General features: G+C 41.3%; 1 protein-coding gene and 1 pseudogene across 1 annotated transcript; one reads left to right on the forward strand and one right to left on the reverse strand.

Annotated features, from left to right (window-relative positions):
- Positions 1-7,146: 7,146 nt before the first annotated feature.
- On the reverse strand, positions 7,147-15,521 carry LOC132904325 (uncharacterized). Its single transcript, XM_060954252.1, has 3 exons — positions 15,419-15,521; positions 11,776-12,462; positions 7,147-8,123 (listed from the first exon to the last, which is right to left on the reverse strand). The coding sequence occupies exons 1-3, from the start codon at positions 15,519-15,521 to the stop codon at positions 7,147-7,149; spliced, it is 1,767 nt and encodes a 588-aa protein (XP_060810235.1).
- A 1,263-nt stretch (positions 15,522-16,784) lies between these two features.
- LOC132904326 (uncharacterized) overlaps positions 16,785-19,749 on the forward strand; it is a 75,724-nt pseudogene continuing 72,759 nt past the window's right edge.

Raw genomic sequence — 19,749 nt, forward strand, 5'->3', positions numbered from 1 at the left:
TCGCATCTTGTAAAATCTTTCTGTGATAATTAATTTTAGTTGTTTTAAGGAGCTTGTTAATAAAGTTTCTGTATGGCTTTCTTATGCTCGTTATATACGGATCAGATGTATATAGCAGTGTATGAAACACATCTTCATATGTTTATATCTTATTATGCTCTTCGGGAACATTTTCGTGAATGATGAAGAAGAAATTTTTTAAAGTCCTTATTACGGGACTCTTGGGTATCTTCAGAAAGCTGTCCGATAGGTAAAATTGTTTATAATACTTTTCCGTGAATTAAAATTTTGTGAACAGATGATGGCATATAATACCAACTATATTTACTCACATATATTTTTGCAGTTTCCAATGCATACTCACCAAATTTCTTAGCATCTATCATTACACCAGATGATAAAGCCTGCAAAATGATGTTTAACCGTACTATCAAATCAACGTCTACTCCTGTGATATCGGCAGAACATGATGCATTGTGAAAAAATCTTCTGGCTGTATATCCGTCATTGCTGTTTCCCATTCCCTGACGTGGTTTATCAATGTTCAATCCCAGCTCTTCGTGAAATTGCTTTTGAACTTTAATTTTCTTTTCCTGCTTGAGTCTTTTTTACATCACTTGTGGCGGACCACGTTTGGAAAGATAGATTATATGATACATGTAATATCATTTCCATGCAACGATTCCAGGCATGTAAAGTGGATAGTCTGTATTGATAGGCATTTTTATTTTCAATCTTGGCTTTTACTTCCAACCCGACTTTTCGGTTTTTTTTTCTTTTAAATATGTTGATAGTGCCGTAATTGTTTTTCCGCCTTCTATGTAAGATATAATTAGCTCTCGTCTAGAATATTTAAAAGTAGACATTTTATAATAAAAAAATTGCCGGATTGCGAAACGTAAACTGAATTTGTAATGAAGACAAATTTTTTTTACTTTTATTTTTATACATTTTAGTACCGTGTGAATTATTTCAAATATCTATTTTCTCAAAGGAAATGAAACCAAAAATTATCAAATTTAATAAATTCAATTCATAAGTATACCCATATACATACAAAGCATTGATAAGACTCGTCAACCAATTAAACCGCAACTGTTGATTTTGTTCCCACGAAGAGTACTTTGTAGACGTTTTGTTGTTGTTTTTAATTTTCTTCGTAAGTAGCAGGAAGTAGCATATATAAATACAAAATAATAAACTTACATAAAATATGTACAATATATACCAAATTAGCAAGGCTTGGAAAGGTAATAATTTTTAATTAATTTTTTAAATTGGGACAGTGATTTAGAGTCACGTATCTCGGGAGGCAATGAGTTCCACAATCTAACAGCATGGACAGAGAAGGAGTTGGAGAAAGTGGCCGTACGATGCGTAGGGAATTTAAGCATGGTCCTACGATGAGACCTACATGGAGTATCGACAGGACAAGCAAAGGTGAAGCGGTTGCGCAAATATGAGGGGTAAGCAGGATTATAGAGAATATTGTAAAGAAGGCAAAGTATTCTCATATTTCTACGCAGACGAATAGGCAGCCAGTTTAGTTGCCTGCGAAACTCCGAGACGTGATCATACTTCTTGAGGCCAAAAATGAATCGGATACACAAATTCTGTAGACGTTCCAGTTTATCAAGGAGTTCCTCGGTAGCATCCAAAAAGCACGCGTCAGCATAGTCGAGGAGAGGAAGAATGAGGGATTGACATAAGGAAACTTTAGTTTGGAATGGCAAAAAATTTTGGAGACATTTCAAAGTGTGGAAGGAATAGTGTACCTTGCGACTAACCTCGTGAACGTGCTTCGACCAGCTAAGTGTGGAATCAAAAATAACACCGAGGTTCTTCGCAGTTTCCGCAAAAGATATAACCAAACCATCCAGAAGTAATGGGGGTAAGTCACACAGGTCAATACGACTGCGCAAATGCTTACCACCAATGAGCATAGCCTGAGATTTCGATGGATTTATTAATAACCCAAAAGAGCTAGCCCAGCGACTCAGCTTGTATAAGTCATCGTTCATGGAAGCCACAGTTGTCTCAACCTCATCAGCCAAGCAATGCCGATAAAGCTGCAAATCGTCTGCATAGAGATGTATACTAGAAGAAAGAATATTAGAAACAGTATTAATAAACACAGAGAAGAGCAAAGGAGAAAGAACACCACCCTGGGGTACACCAGCACTGAGCTCACGCCAGTCAGAGGAGATCTCTCCGAGGCGAACACACTGCGAGCGACCCCGAAGGTAGGAAGAAAACCAGGTAAGAGCAACAGGTGACACGTTAATAGACCGGAGAATTCCGAGAAGGACATCAAAATCAACAGAGTTGAAGGCACTGCTGAAATCGAGAAGAACAATCAAAGTTAGGGATTTGTTCTCCATAGCCCAGCGGATGTCATCGGTGACATTAAGCAAAGCCGTCACAGTACTATGTCCCGCACGGAAACCTGACTGATAAGGATTAATTATGTTGTTATGATTTAAAAAATAAGATAACTGCCTTTGAACAATCAGCTCAGAAACTTTAGATAAAAAGGGTAAGATAGATATAGGTCTAAGCTGTGAAAGTGATGAAGGATTAGAGACTTTAGGTAAGGGAATGACATGAGCTAGTTTCCAAGACGCAGGGAAATATCCGGAAGTTAGGGAGAAGTTAAATATATGAGTAACAACAGAAAGAATAGCAGGGAGAAGGAGCGTTATCATTTTTGCAGAGATCTGATCATCCCCAGCCGCGTTAGAAGTGACATGAAAAATAAATCTTTCAACTTCATCCTCAGTAACACATGAAAACTCAAAGGCAGGGTAAGGCGGAACAGGAAGTTTGGATAGTTGATTCAATGTGTCAGATTTAGAAGCGGAAGACAGAGCAACAGGCGGAAGAGAAAAATGTCTGTTAATGTCGTTTGGGTCTAAGTTACTGTGATCAAGAACCGAAGATTTACCAATACCTACAGATCTAAGAAACCTCCAGACATCAGCAGGGCTACGACCAACGAGAGAATCATGAAAATACCTTCTTTTAGCATCACATACGACTGCAGCGATTGCGAAGAACCTTGAAAAGAGAGAGATTGTGTTCAGTCGGATAACGCTTATACCTGCGCTTGGCTTTATCTCTTCGTGCCATAGTTTCTTTAATTTCGCTAGAAAGCCACGGTGCAGGGTTGCGTTTCGCCTTAATACGTCTGAGGGGAGCATGTAAGTATATTGTAAATGTTGATTACAGCATTGTTAAAGCATTCCACCTTCGCATCAACATTATCACTGTTATAAATAGGAGACCAGTCAATATTCATAGTCTCTTGATGAAATTTCTCCAAGTTTATACCCTTAAAATTACGACGGAAAATATAATGAGGAACCCTCTAAGGGGGAGAAATACAATAGGATAAATATAGAAGGTCATGATAAGAAAAAGGGGCAGTAAGTTGACCATGGCACGCCACCAAATCGCAGGAAGATACAATTATAAGGTCAAGGAGAGAGGGTTTACGGTTAGGCACGTGGTGGGTAGTCGAAAGAGGTAAAATGTGAAGATTATAGGATGTTAAAAGGTCTTGAAGTCGGTGAGTCCGTAAGTCATTTTTGACGAGGCATGTATTAAGGTCACCCATCAGAATTACATGCTTATAATTAGGGCAAAATTCATTGAGGAGATTGTCAAGGGAATCAAAATAATCAATGCGAAGGCTTGGACTGTAGTAAACTGCTAAAAGTATTTTTGTATGATGAAGATTTATTTCAATAAAAAGGTGTTCAGCAGATTCAGAGTGAGCAGGAGAGGCGCTAAGCAGTTGATAAGGAATATTATCACGTAGATAGATCGCAACACCGCCACATTGCTTACCCACTCTATCATTGCGCAACAGAATAAAACCTGGTATGACGAAGTGAGAAGAAGGGAGAGAAGGCTTAAGAAAGGATTCGGAAATCAACAAGGTGTCAAGATGAGCACAATCAATAGAGGCGATGAGATCAGAATAATGTCCAGGAACACTTTGGGCGTTGATATGTGCGAGATTGAGATTACGAGGGTAAATGGAAAAAAGGGAGGAGAGTTGGTCATGTAGACTGTGACTGTCAGATGCACGCGTGAAGGACTCGTTACCACCCGCGCTGACAAAACTATCAGATGAGGAGCAACTGAAATAGCTGTCATCAAAGTCAATGAGGATATCATCTGCCATGCTAGATAAAATATATAGAAAATAAACAAAAATATATAAAAATAAAATATAAAACAAAAATACTGAAAGCAAAAATAAAATAATAAAAACCCTGACACATTGCGGGCTGCCAAACTCACCAAATGCTCACGGGTATGTTGAAAGAGACTTAACAAAATGTAATAAAAAAAAAACACATTCATTGCCACAGTTGAAAAAAAAAAGCCAAGGAAGAAAAAAATAAAAATGACATGTCGGTGAAAAAGCATGTCACTGTCAACTAAACGTCCCGGATTATAAACAAAGTGGATACAATACTTTCATTAGTGAAACGGTTAAAGTAAAATAAATTACAAAATAAAAATATTTAAAGGTACCGTGCCTGTAGCAATAAAAGTTAAAATTACCTACTACGACGTAAATTGAAAATTCACAAAGGTAGTAAAGAACCACCCACATGGAGAAAAAGAAACAAGACAAAATGAAATAAAAAAAAATGCAACAAGTAAATAAAGATACAGGGTCCAGTAAAAGAAAACTGATGCACAGGCGAAGTATAGTAAATCACTTATGGCGCCGGGTTTTCCTATAGACCTGCTGTGAACTCTCGGTACCGCCGGTGCCAGTCATTCCTGTGGCCGATGGATAATATCTTTATATTTGTCAGTGGTAAAAGTCATTTTTGATATGCGTTTGTTCTATCATATTCCACAGTGCGGCGCTGCCTTCCTGCTATTTCGAAGGCATCTTGGGATCGACTATGCATTCTACCATGATGCCTTCTGGCTCCCCGGTGCGGCTTTACCGAGGATCTTGCATTTTGGATGACTAGTAAGTTGCTAGTCGCCCATTCTGTCCAGGACCGGTGGTCCTATTGGGGGAGTAGGTGAGCACGGTAGCGTGCTCGCCTTCTGCCACCCCGTAGTACTTCTGCCTGCGTAGGGTCCCCTCCAATTCTTCGCCCCAGACAGCGACCAACGTGTCATAGCATAGCATAGCAGATAACCGCCATCCGGGGCAAGAGGACCCCGCGGATGGCCCAATCATAGCCGATGTTCCACAGCAAGGGTCCTAGCACCGACCCCTGGGGAACACCGCAGACCATTGCCCTCGACGTTATACCACCGTCCTTATTTTCGTAGAGCACTACCCTCGCCGTGAGGTAGTGCTCCACGATCCTCCGTAGATAAAGGGGCACCCGGTGGAACCGAAGTGCCTCCTTTATCACCTCAAAGGGGATGGAGCCGAAGGCGTTGGCGATGTCAAGGGATACAGCCACGGCCCCACCCCCCCCTCTCAGTTGCCCTCTCCGAGAAATCCCTCAATGCCCCGATCGTGTCGATGGTAGACCGCCCAGTCTGGAACCCGAACTGGCAGCCCGAGATGTCAGGCCCCCTGTCTTCAAGATGCCGGATGATCCGGGACGCTATTACTCGTTCGAGCATCTTTCCGGATTCATTCAGCATTACAAGGGGCCTCCATCCGCTGGGGGAGTCCTCTGGCCGACCCTCTTTCCTCAGAAGGCAGAGCCGGCCTTCCTTCCATACCCTTGGGAACCGCCCTGTCTGGAGACAATCTTCAAACAGATCCCTCAGGCGATCCCCAAGGTGTATTAGTGCCATCGGGATGACTCGGCCCGGGACCCCATCAGGACCCGGTGCCCTTTTTGCTTCGATGGAGTCGGTCTGTGATCCGCTCCATCTCTGCGTCAGTGACTGGCGGCACTTCCATCATTTCGGAAGACTCCCGCTCCGGGGCAGCCATTCTCGGAGGGACAAATTCACGGACTTCAGGGAATAGTCCTTCCACCACGTTGCGGAGGAGCTCCGGTTCAAGGGAGGCCATCGGGGCGGCGCACTGCATTTTGTTCCGTACAAGTTTGTACAGCCGCCCCCAAGGGTCCCGGTCCAACGCGGCCAAGAACTCTTTATAGGACTCGTCCTTGGCCTTGGCGATCGCTTTGGACAGGGCTTCCTTGGCCTCCCTAAGTGTTATTCGCAGGAGCTCCTCCTCACCCTCCACAGTAGTCCTTCGCCGCCTACACCGGGTGTTTGCCCGGCGGGCACTATTGCTGGTGCGTCGGAGTACGGCGATCTCCTCCGACCACCAGTGTACCCGTTTTTTATTAGTTGCAGACGGCGACAAGCGACGCCCGAAAGCAGCAGGCTCTCTCCTCCACATCGAGGGACCGGTCTGGCGATGGTGTTCTCCAACTCTCAATCATGGCCACCTCTTCAGCTGAGTCAGCGTCGAGGCTGGCCAGGCTCCACTTGCGGAACCGGTCCCTCAGGAGATTGCGACGTTGACCGGGCGGCCGCACCGAAGCCGGTCTGGAGACCGACATCCGCACATATAAATGGTCGGAGAGGGTCTCCACATCCCCCAGGACACGCCAACCTGTGACACGTGCAGCGGCGGAAGGGGTAGCGAACGAAACGTCCACTATAGAGCCCCCATTCCACCGTACACAGGTGTTGGCAGTACCCTGGTTTAGGACACACAGCCCCGATGCCACCACCCAGTCGGAGAGGACCCTGCCGCGAAGGTCAGTGACGGGGCAACACCATACCGGAGACTTGGCATTAAAGACCCCGCCACTATCACTGGCGTGGGCGCCGCTCCCGCAACAATCCGCCCCACCTCCAGAAGCAGGGACTCAAACTCCCGTCGCGGTCTAGATGGGGCGAAGTACACGGCGACAAGAACCATGTCACCCCACCTAGCCGCAACGTAGCCCCGGCCTGCACTCTGCTTGACCAGAGGAGTCCGGTCTCCCAACCGGGGAATAGTCACAGCGACCTCTCCCTCCGTGTCCCTCACCCACGTAGGGAGTGGGGCAACAAGATACGACTCACACACAATGGCAGCACTAAAGCCCCACTCCGCCAGGTGCTGCAGCAAGAGGTCCTGCGCGCGGGCGGAGTGGTTGATATTGCACTGCAGCAGGTCAAGTGCTTGATGGTGCTGGTGTCTAGGCATCAGTGCTCCATTGTGTTGCCCACTCTGTTAAGCCCAGTAGGTTCCAGCTGCCCCCTGGTGCGCGGGGGGTTGCACGACTTCCCTCCCATGGTGTGCTTTGCCGGGAGCTTGGCGTGATGGCACACCGCACACCAGGGCTCCTTCTCTGTGCATTGCTGGGTGAGGTGCCCCATTTTCCCGCATCTGTGGCAGAGCTCCCATCTGTCCACCGGTGATGGGCACAGCGCCCTCGTATGGCCCAGACCCATGCACCTGAAGCAGCGCATAGGTAGGGGTTCCAGGACAGTGATTTTGGCGGACGACCAACCAATCAATATACGGCCGTCCGCCACGAGGGCGTTGGCCACGGCTACAGGGCAGATCACGATGACTGCCCCGGTGAAGTCCGGGGTCATTCGGATCTGCCCCACCTTAATATGTTCCGGTGGACATTTGCCAGCCTGGGACACCTCATTCCGCAGGGTCTCCGGCGTGACCGACTCGTCAAAGCCGGAGATTTTAATCTGGGCCGTTTTGTGCGGCCGCGTGACCTCAGCCACTTCCCCCACCAGCTCCCGGATTTTATCGGCAAGGTTGTCAGCAACGACGCCGCTGTCACTACCGGGAACCTCGATGATCCTGGCGGCCGTCGCTGTGCTCCTCACCGCCACATGGTCCACGCCCACAGTTGCCAGTTTTATTGTGGTAACCCTTCCCATCACTTCTTTGTAGTCGACTGTGGCACCCGACTTGAGTGTCACCACCACAGCCGTCGACTTGGGAAGGGCATACTGGCGCTTGACCGGCGCAGGGGCCGTAGGGCGAGCAGACACTCTATTCACTTCTGGAGGCGAGGATTTTCTCCCCTTCCCCTTATTTTTTCCCTTCTTAACTACCTCCGTCCAAGAGGAGGAGGGGGTGGGTTCCTCCTGAGGTGGGGCGCCAGAAGCATCCTGTGAGGGAGCTGGCGGAGCCCTTGCCGTTGCGGCTTTAGGCGCTTTTGACAGAATAGAATAGAATAGAATAGATTTATTTTCAAAATTGGATACAAGGTATCACTTATTGACGTCACATAACTTAAATCTAATTATAACTACTACCGCTTCCAAAGCGCATGTGTAGAAGAAGCGGCGGAACAAACTACACTACAGCATTTTCATAGGACGTCAATTTACAAATATAGATCTCTTAAATCTAAATCGTGGACGAATGCACATTGTCTACATTAAAAAACATGTATGAATGTAGAACTGATTATGTCAATATGAATATTTCGTCAAATAAAATAAATATAAAATTAAATATGTACATACTGTACAAATTATGTCAATATCATGTCAAAAATACACAAGCATTTAAGAGGCCATTATGTCCAGCTCGGGCCACACATGTTTATCATTAATATAATCATCCGTGCTGTAATAGGCTTTCCTACAAAGCTCAACTTTAATATACTGTTTGAATTTTCTATCATTCATTTCAAGAACACTTTTTGGTAATTTATTGTAAAATCTTATACAATTAATCAGAAATGACTTGCCTACCTTAGCCAGCCGATGTGCTGGGATCGACAACTTGTAATTGTTCCGCAGTGATCTACTAGTACATTCACCTACTTTTTTGAAAGCGTCTAAGTTTTTCCTAACATGCATGATGTTATCGAATATGTATTGGGAGGGCAAAGTTAAAATATTTAGGTTTTTGAAAAAATCTCTAAGGGAATCTCTAAGGGAATCTCTTTGTTTAAGACCGTAGATATATCGAATTGCCCTTTTTTGTAAAATGAAAATAGTTTGTATGTCTGCTGCTGATCCCCAAAGCAGTAGACCATATGACATTAAACTATGAAAATAACTAAAATATACTAGCTTAGCAGTTGCCACATCCGTCAAATGCCTAATACGACGAATAGCGTATGCTGCAGAACTAAGCCTTTTAGGAAGTTTTAAAATGTGAGCATGCCATTTCAAATTTGAATCTAATGTTATTCCTAAGAAAGTAGTACTATCAACAAAATCTAATCTTTTACTACTTATACTAATATCCACATTTGCCTGCCGCACATTGGAAAGTGTAAACTTAATGCATTGGGTCTTATTTGCATTTAACAGTAAGTTGTTGATTGTAAACCAGTTAGAAATGGCGGCTAAAGTGCTATTCACATCATCACAGATTTCGCTACGGCGGTTCATTTTAAAAATTAGTGACGTATCATCTGCAAACAACACGATGCCAGTCTGTTTCTCAATCATGCAAGGCAGGTCGTTGATATATATCAGAAAGAGAAAAGGTCCCAAAATGGAACCTTGCGGTACCCCAATTTTTACCGTCGCTCTTTTCGATTTTGTATTATTTAAATCTACCGTCTGTAATCTATCACTAAGATATGATTTAATTAGTTCAACGGCAGCAGTATCGAACCCGTAATGAGCGAGCTTGAGCAGAAGAGTTCTATGATCTACGCAATTAAATGCTTTGGTCAGATCGCAAAACACTCCGATGGCATCCTGTGAGTCTTCCCATGCATTGAGAATATGAGTGACAAGAGCCACACCTGCATCTGTTGTACATTTCCCCTCAGTAAAGCCGTATTGCTGACTATGAAATAATTTATTAGACTTAAAGTAACGCTGCATTTGATTAAGCATGATTCTCTCGAACACCTTGCTCAAAATTGGTAAAATTGACATTGGTCTATAATTACCAGGATCTGATTTTTCACCTTTCTTGAATAATGGAATTAGTTTACTATACTTCATTAAATTTGGAAATATCCCTTGGTCAACACAATTATTGAATATATATGCTAAGTCCCTAGCTATAATATTTATAATATGACATATCACAACAGCCGACATATACCAATAATCCTCAGACTTTTTCAGATTAACTTCTTTAAAGGTATTAATAATGTCAGTAGGGTCAATATTTAAGAATTCAAATTTGGAACTGCAAATGCTGACATTATTTTTAAGTAGTATTTCAGCTTCATTAGGGCATGAGTCAATATTAGAAGTTAATTCCAACGGTATATTTGTAAAAAAATGTTCAAATAAATTTACTATTTCTGTTGTAGAGGTAATTTTCCTATCATTAAATTTAATTTCATTAATATTTTCTTTAAAATTACTTCTACCAGTTTCCTTGTTTATAACACTCCAGGTTTCCTTTGTTTTGTTAGGAGCATTACTTATTTTGTTTTTAATGAACAAAGATTTTGCATGTAGACATACTTTTTTGAAAATTTTTGAATAATTCCTAACATGGTCTACGAAGCCGCTTTCAAATCGATACTGCTTTTGGGCATATAAATCGTACAAAGTCTTTCTACTTTTGTAGATGCCAACAGTAGCCCATTCATTGAATTTAAAGTTATTATTGCATTTCCGTTTCTTGTCTATAAATGTTTTAGAGTACACGTCTGAAATGGTAGTAAATAACTTATTATAATGACCATTAGGATCGCTGCCCGTGTAAGTTACTGCGCAAATTTTTTTTTCTAAAGAACTTGTAAATTTACTGATTTTATGGGCTGTGATAGGTCTGCACATAATTAGTCCATCACATGTACTACGTTTAGTGGAAAAGGTAACTAATTGACCGCAGTGATCAGAGGGTAATTTACTAAATACATTTTTATTATTTGGTTTTTGTTCACTAAAAACATTATCAATACATTTAGCAGATGTGGCAGTGAAGCGGGTTGGTTCCAAGAAGGCATTATCTAAGTTAAAACATTTAAATAGGTTAAGAAACTGCATTGTCACTGTGGAGCTAACTAATATGTCAATGTTGAAATCACCGCAAACAATTACTTTCTTATTACTTTTTGTAGCTACTATTAGAACTTCCTCCATTACATTCAGGAAATCCATAATACTACTGTTGGGTGGACTATAAATACAAATAACAATGTGTTCCTCAAGCTCGGCACAAGATACCTCAACACAGCGCTCAAGAGAAAGTCTGACTATGTCATGGCGCTCCTTACAGCGATGACCATTTTTAACATATATTACAGAACCGCCTCTGATTGCAGACCCTCTCCTGAAGCAGCTCACCGCATTAAAATTGTTAAGACTGGGCATCAGCTCACCCTCCAAGATCCAATGCTCAGTCAAACACACCATATTAACATCCATTTATTCATTAAATAGATCAATAATAAGTTCTTTGCCAGGAAGGCCCTGTATATTTTGGTGTACAATTTTTAATTCATTTGTCCTTCCTTTTGTCCTGTGGCTTAGTTTAAACCACATGTAGCGTCCACAGAATCATCATTACAAAAATTCTGTAGATTTTGTCAGATTTTGTAAACAATGTAGTTTACCACAATGTAAACTCGTCCGTTCTTTTATATTGTTTGCTATCAAAGTAGCAATTCTTTTTTTATAAAGTCTAGAAAGATAAATATTATCTTTAGTCAAAAAACAATTTTTTATGAAAAGATTTGTATAAAAAAATACAAACTTGTCATGACGACATGACATATTATGAACAATATTGTTCATCAAATGAATAAATTTATTCTTCTTTGGCGTCTGACAACTTATATAGGGAAAAGCACAAAAAAATATTTTACCTACATTTAAATTATTCAGAGTACCTTGACACCGGGCCAGGTCTTGCCGGGGGCATCAGGGTAGAACCTGCAACTGCCCCCACATTTCCAGGTTGTTTGACGGCCTCTGCTTTTTCAGCGTCTTTGGCCTTTTCAGCCTCTTTATTGCGGCGGTCAGCCGCAAGCGGTGGACGCAGCACCTCCTGAGGGGCAAAAATAGCCCTTTTCTCCAGCTCCTTAATGCGGTCGTTCACCATTCCCCCCAACGAGAGGAATAGGTTCCTGGTGAGGGACTCTCCGAACGACCGCATGGAGCGGTCAACTTGGGCCATAATGTTGGCCGTCGAGGCCAAGGGATTCGCATCAGGGGCCTTCCTCTCCGAGAATGCGGTACGGAGGGCTTTCGTCTCCTGCCTGAGCAGAGCCAATTCCTCCCGCATTCTCTTGTTGTCAGCCGCCATTTTGCGGATGACCTCAGACACTTCGCCTCGGTCCGCGATTTTGTCCGCCGCTGCAAGGATCTCTGCACAGGCGGCCTTCATTTTCGCCCAAGTTGTTCCCTTAAGGTTGCCCGACTTCTTGGCCTCCTCAAGGACGGTCCGAGCCGCCTTGCTCACCACCTCCAGCTGGCCGTCCACAGTTGAGTCCACAGTGTCGACAGTTGGGAGGGACTTGCGTCTCTCTGGCGGTAAGTGCCCCCCCCAGATACGGTGGGGCAGCCCACGCCCGAAGGCGTGGGGTGAGATTCTCCGACTCCTTGGGAGTCGGTACCCTCCTGGGGTATAGTAGTTTTCTTAGACGCTATTTCATTACTTTCCTTTTTTTTACAGGGTGAGGTCCCTGATCTCCTCCACCTCTTCAGTGGGCGCTTGGGACGGGACTGACGGAAAGGGTTAGGTCAAAAGTACCCGAAACCGCCGAGCTTGCATGAGGAGAGTTATGAATGTGGATGAAGCGAAGGAAGTATGCAGAGATCGTGGCAAGTGGAAAGAGGTAGTCTCTGCCTACCCCTCCAGGAAAGAGGCGTGATTTTATGTATGTATGTATGTGTGTTTTAATGTATGTATATATAGTTAAATAAATAATTTTGTTTACACATGAGATTGTACGTTGAGACACCATGAGTTATGTAAACTACAAGTGGGGGAAGGCTGGTTTTCTGATATACAAGCATCTGCTTAGTTCAGACACCAGTCTCACATAATTTTACCTATGTTATGTATTTTAAAAAAGAAATTCTATTAAAAAAACTATATTTAAAGTACGTATTGCAATCATCGATAGAGTTAATCATAAAAGAACAGTTAAAGTAAGGGAAAATGATCGACAATGGAAAAGGCCGGTTAAAAGACTCCCCGAAAACAACGAAAGAGAAAAAGTTTTAGAAAAATCACTTATCAGAATATTAGATGCTGAGTTTGTACGCAAAACTGAAGAATTGTGGGTTCGAGCAATGCAGCAAGAGACCTTTGCTATTGAAATAAGTGCTCTTGAAAATGGAGAAAATATTCCAAAGGACAGTAGACTTCGTCATCTAGCAATCATATTAGAGAAGTCGGTTTTTAAGTTAAAATCTAGAATTTTACATACAGAAAAAAGCAGTTGTAAACAAAAAAAACTTGCAATTTTAGATGGAAATCATAGATATAAACAGCTGTACATAGCATGGTTGCATAAGAAGCTTCATCATAGCAGTACTGAAGTGATAGTCAATGAAGCACGACAACATTATTGGATATTGAGACTTCGATCGATAACGAAAAAAGGCATTAAAAACTGTCAAGAATGTCAAATTAGAAAGGTAAAACCAACAATACCATCAAAAGGTGATTATCCCTACAATCGGTTGGCTCATCATTAGAGACCATTCACTTTCATTGGCTTGGATTATTTTGGACCACTCACTGTCATAGTTGGACGGAACCACATGAAAAGGTATGTCGCATTATTTACATGTCTTACAACGCTGTTCATTTAGAGATCGCAGCAAACCTTAGTGCCGACTCCGCAATTATGGCTCTAATACGAATGATAGCCCGACGTGGACTTCCTACAGATATAATAAATAAATAAATAACAAATATATACGGGAAAAATTACACAGAACTCAACGACACTATATTTTATAATAAATACTTATATAGATAAACATCCAAGACCCAGGCCAATCAAAAAAAAGTTTCTCATCATGCCCTGGCCGGGATTCGAACCCGGGACCTCCGGTGTCACAGACAAGCGTACTACCGCTGCGCCACAGAGGCCGTTATATGCAGACAAATAATTCAGACAATGGAATAAACTTACATGATTCGGATCGGGAACTGCGAGAAGCTCTTTGTGACGAAACTGCTAATACGCAATTATCTGGAAATTTATACCACCATCAGCACCTTTTATGGGAGAAGCTTGGGAACATCTGGTGAAATCAGTTAAAACAGCCCTTTATAAAGTTTTAGGTGAAAAAAGAAACATTAGCAACTTTACTATGTGAAGTAGAATACACAGTGAACAGCCGACCATTAACTCATATTTCAACAACACTAGAAGATGAAGAAGCATTAACCCCCAATCTTTTTCTTCTTAGAGAATCAGGAAAAATTCAACACGTAGGCACATTTACAGATACGGACTTAAAACTACGGGTTCAATGGAGACAGTGTCAACGATTAGCAAATATTTTTTGGGAATGATGATTGATAAACATGAGATAACTAAATGTAATGATCCCACGAATATTAGATAACGACTAGAATATACACTGGACAGCAAATAAACCGGGCCACCTGCTAACTTTGAACTCTAATTCGATTTTCTCAAAAAGTATGAAACTTGCAACTATCAATTTATACTTACTGAAAGTGCGTTTCATGACGATTAAAATGAGTATAAATTTAATCTTAAGTACCGTCAACTCACACTGTAATTAAGTAACAAACACAATGCTAACGATTTGCTCTGTTTTGAATAAATTCGCGTTTTGGGATCTTTTTTCTGCAGCGAGGGAAGTTGGATATTTCTTTTCATTTCTTTAGTTTTTGTGTATCGTTGGCTCAGACGCGTGTATTTTTGCTACTTTTTTCGATCAATAATGGATACGACACCTCAGGAAGCAGCTCAAGCTGTAGCGCTCCTTCAGGCAGGTATTGGGCAACGTGAGGTCGCTCGAAGACTTCGAATCAGCAGATCTTCGGTGCAACCAGTTTATAAACGATACCTAGAGACTGGAGCATTCAATCGCCGCCCAGGTACGGGCAGACCTAGGGCTACATCAGCAGCAGATGATCGTTATATCCAACTTACTGTTCTACGAATTCGTCGCCTCAACGCAGTTCAGGTTCAACAAAGTCTGCGTGATGAACGCCAAGTGAGCATAAGTACAGATACTGTAAGGAGGAGACTTGCTGAATGGAACCTGACTCCAAAAAGAGCTGCTACAGGTCCAGCATTAACCGTAGCTCACCGTCGAGCACGACTTGAAGTTGCTCGAGGGCATATGGATTGGACGTTAGAGCAGTGGGGTAATGTGCTCTTCACTGATGAGACCAGGGTGAGCCTACATGGTAGTGATCGACGTCAGAGAGTATATCGTCGCCTTGGAGAACGTTACTCTCAGTGTTGCATCGAAGAAACTGTTGCATATGGAGGAGGATCTCTAATGGTCTGGGGCGGCTTCTCGTTAACCGCACGTACTGCGTTGGTTTTCAACCGATGGGCCATACACGTGGACTAACGTCGCATCGGTACATTACTGAAGTCCTCGCAGACAATTTGGTACCTTACGCAGGATATATCGGCCAGGATATGCAGTTGATGCATGATAATGCACGGCCTCATGTTGCTCACGTGGTGACCCAGTACCTACGCGACGTCGGCATTCATACGATGGATTGGCCAGCTCGAAGCCCAGACTTGAATCTGATAGAACATTTATGGGATGAGCTGAAACGTCGGGTTCGAGCCCGGGTACCTGCTCCAACAAGGCTTCCAGAGCTGCGAATCGCAATTGAAGAGGAATGGAACGCAATTCCCCAAGATTTCATCGTCAGGCTCGTGAGGTCAATGAATACGAGGATGCTAGCAGTTGTCCGAGCAAGGGGAGGGAACACTGAATACTGACCAAAAACTTTTTTTCACTTTTTTCTTTGTTTCCGGATTAATTTTTGTTTTTTAACTTGTAATTACTTACCATTTGTATGACTACAAAACGACACTTCTTTGTAAAATCTTTAATAAACACTTAATTTGATTAATTGATTACAATGTGTTTCCATTTATTTTAATCGTCATGAAACGCACTTTCCGTAGGTATAATTCGAAATTTGTATATGTTATACTTTTTGAGGAAATCTAATTAGAGTTTTTAGGTAGCAGGTGGCCCGGTTTATTTGCTGTCCAGTGTATAATGGTACCGCATCCCCTCAGAAGTCAGTTGCATCAATCAGTTGCATCAATCAGTTGTATTAAGCAGTTGCACTCAGTCAATTGCAATATAACAGTGTCATAAAATAGTAGTGTATACCTAAGTGCTCACAATATAACTCTAGTAAGTATTGTTTAAGTCAAAGTGTAATTCTTGAATATATTTATAGTGATAAACGTTCAGTGTCTATTCACTGCAAGCACTTTCCCACACACCAAACCATCGCCAAACCGCTCGGGCCATTACAAATTGGTGTCTAGAAGTGGGATTGCTTCGAAAATAGTCCTGCTGAATAATCTTCGAGTGCTGGTATCCAAAGTGATCCTGCGAGCTTCATACCAAACACTACGCGTTGGTATCCGGGAATCCTGCGAGCCGTACTCACCTTGGACGATTCGGTGACCATCACTAATCGTTACATCGTTAAGAAGATTTCATTCAAGACACTATGATAACAGTAAGCAGCGTAAAGGTGTTATTCACGTGAGTACTTTGCCTTCTGTTAAAAACCCCGTAAAAAAAAAACCCTCCTGTACACGGAATATTGCCAGTAAGAGAAAAACCAAAATTGCCAAAATAAAGTGAAGTGAAAAAAGTGTTCAATCTAGACAAAAAAAAATAGTGTTCAACCCTACAAAATACTTAATAAGAACTATAATACATATTAAGCCGTAACCATGTCGCATTCCGAAAGCGTATCTACTTCTAAAAATAGCTGTTATATTTTTTTGGAAATGGCAGAAAGAATGTTAACCAAATTTGATGGCAATAAGGCGCGTATTCACAAATTTTTTGACAACTGTGACACTGTTAATAATTTAATTAATCCAAATTTAAAAGGAGTTGTTTTAAAAATAATAATAACCAAAATTACCGATAATGCTAGGTCCATGATTAGAAATAGAGAATTTTTAATTTTCGATAATCTAAAATCTTATTTATTAGACACTTATACCAAAAAACGAACTATAGGACAATGGCAGCTCGAATTGAGTAGTTGTAGACAAGAGCATAATGAAAATGTCCTAGGTTATGCAAAAAAAAGTCGAAAATTGTTATATAAAATTAATAAACTCTTTAGATTTGACCAACCAAACAATTGAAGCCCGTAAAGCATGTATCGAATTACTCAAATCACAAGCTTTGAGTGTATTCATCACAGGTCTTAATAAAGATTCAAACTTAAAAATTAAAGCCTTACAACCCAAAACATTAGAGGACGCTATTTCCATGGCAGTCTTAGAAGAACAACAATAGGCTATTTGACTGTTTTTTAGAAATGGTTTAAAATTATTCTTTATGACATAATAAACACACTTTATTTATATTTCCGAGAAATACGCAGTATCCATATCCATACATATAATAAAACTGTAACTGAACATTGTCTGTACATTGAAGATATTTAAGAAAAAATATTGTAAGGGATCTTTTTAGGGTCAATAGAAGCCAAAACAATTTTTTTTGATTTTTTGTCTGTCTGTCTGTCTGTCCGTCTGTCTGTCTGTATGTTTGTACGCGCATCACGCAAAATCTACCGAACGGATCTAAACGAAATTCGGCACAGATATAGTTAGTAACCTGGATTAGAATATAGGCTACTTTTTATCCTGAAATTCTATCCCAAGGGAATGAAATAGGGGGTGCAAGTTTGTATGGAACTTCGTCATTTTTGAATCGATATAAAAGCTATAAATAATTTATTATCATATTTATTACTAGCTGTGCCCGCGACTTCATCCGCGTGGAATTGTTATTTTGACCATCATTGAAGGATGGATAATTTTCCCCGTTTTTTTTCCACATAGTCCATTTTTTGTTTTCTCGTTAAAGTTGCAGCGTGATGTTATATAGCCTAAAGCCTTCCTCGATAAATGGTATATTCAACGCAAAAATAATTTTTCATTTCGAATCAGTAGTTCCTAAGATTAGCGCGTTCAAACAAACAAACTCTTCAGCTTTATAATGTTAGTATAGATTATGCAAAAAAATTGATGTACCTACGTGAGTGCCTGTTTGAGGATGCTATTCAATCACGCAAATTCTATTGGATAGATTTTGATGAAACTTACGTACACGGGAAGAATAATGCCTGGAATAGAACATAGTTTATTTTTCTTACAAAAGCAAAGCTCGGAAGCGCAGCTGTTAAAAAACGAATAAATTCTAAAGACAAAAAAAGGAAATTATAATAATGGAAAGTTAAAGTACCTATCTCTTTGTTTACAACATTTGCTGTCTTGCCCATTGGAGACATCACAAATTAACTGTCACAGCTGGTGACCCGCGAGCAAGCGACGTAGAGCTGTCCGTGTGAGAAGCAAATCGTCCTGAGGTCGACTCCGGCTGCTCCAAGTGTTTGACCTTGCGATTTGTTAATTGTCATCGCGAAACATATAGCCATTGGAAACTGTACACGCTTAATTAGAAATGGAAAGTTGTTGGGAATGAGGGGAATGCGCGGTATAAAAACAATTTCACCAGCTGCACAACCAGTAAGAATTTTAGCTTCTATTATAATATTATGAAGCGACACCACTTTAAGGCAGTCCCATTACAAAATGGAATGTCTACTTTTAGAGCAATTGTATGCGCGGGCAGTCCAGATGCCGAAAGTGAATTAAGGAACTCTACCGAATAATTATCTAATTTTGCCAGCGACTACAATCGCGTTATTTCTTAAATTCTCGAGGCGCCATCTCGTATCGGATGGTCAAAAAATAAATATCTAAACCACGGGAACTAAATCAATGGTGAAATGGTAAGTACTGGCGTTACTACATGTGTGTTATTCCTGCTAATCTTGAGGAGCGCAACCGTCGCCGATGCGGGGCGCGTCAAACTACCTACATAAAAAAAAATTCTTCTCAAAGATGTGGTGAAACGGTAAGTGCTGGCGAAACTAAATCAATGAATAAAAGAAGTTTAAATTTTTTTAATTAATTTTTAATTTTTTTTTAATTAATTAAAAATTTTGCCAGCGGCTACAATTGTGTTATTTCTTAAATTCTCATGAGGCGCCATCTCGTATCGGGTGGGCAAAAAATAAATATCTAAACCACGGGAACTAAATAAATAAACAAAGCATAATTAATTTAATCAATAAAATGCTATTTTTTCAATCATCCATACATATAATAAAACTGTAACTGAACATTGTCTGTACATTGAAGATATTTAAGAAAAAATATTGTAAGGGATCTTTTTAGGGTCAATAGAAGCCAAAACAAATTTTTTTGAATTAACAAATCGCAAGGTCAAACACTTGGAGCAGCCGGAGTCGACCTCAGGACGATTTGCTTCTCACACGGACAGCTCTACGTCGCTTGCTCGCGGGTCACCAGTTGTGACAGTTAATTTGTGATGTCTCCAATGGGCAAGACAGCAAATGTTGTAAACAAAGAGATAGGTACTAGTAGATGTTTATTGGGAATTCTGGGACACTTTTGTGTCCCAGAATTCCCAATTCCCAATAAACAAAATTCGATTCATTCTAAACACAAAACATTAGTCGAATGCACTCACCTGACTCCATTATAAAATTGATAAGAATCACCCGCGAGCTCGTGAAAAGATCACACACCGAACACACTTTTTACACATAACTGTTCACCGGTTGGAAGCACCGTGGTTAGTAAGTTC

The sequence above is a fragment of the Amyelois transitella genome, chromosome W (assembly GCF_032362555.1).
Source record: "Amyelois transitella isolate CPQ chromosome W, ilAmyTran1.1, whole genome shotgun sequence".
Classification (NCBI taxonomy): domain Eukaryota; kingdom Metazoa; phylum Arthropoda; class Insecta; order Lepidoptera; family Pyralidae; genus Amyelois; species Amyelois transitella.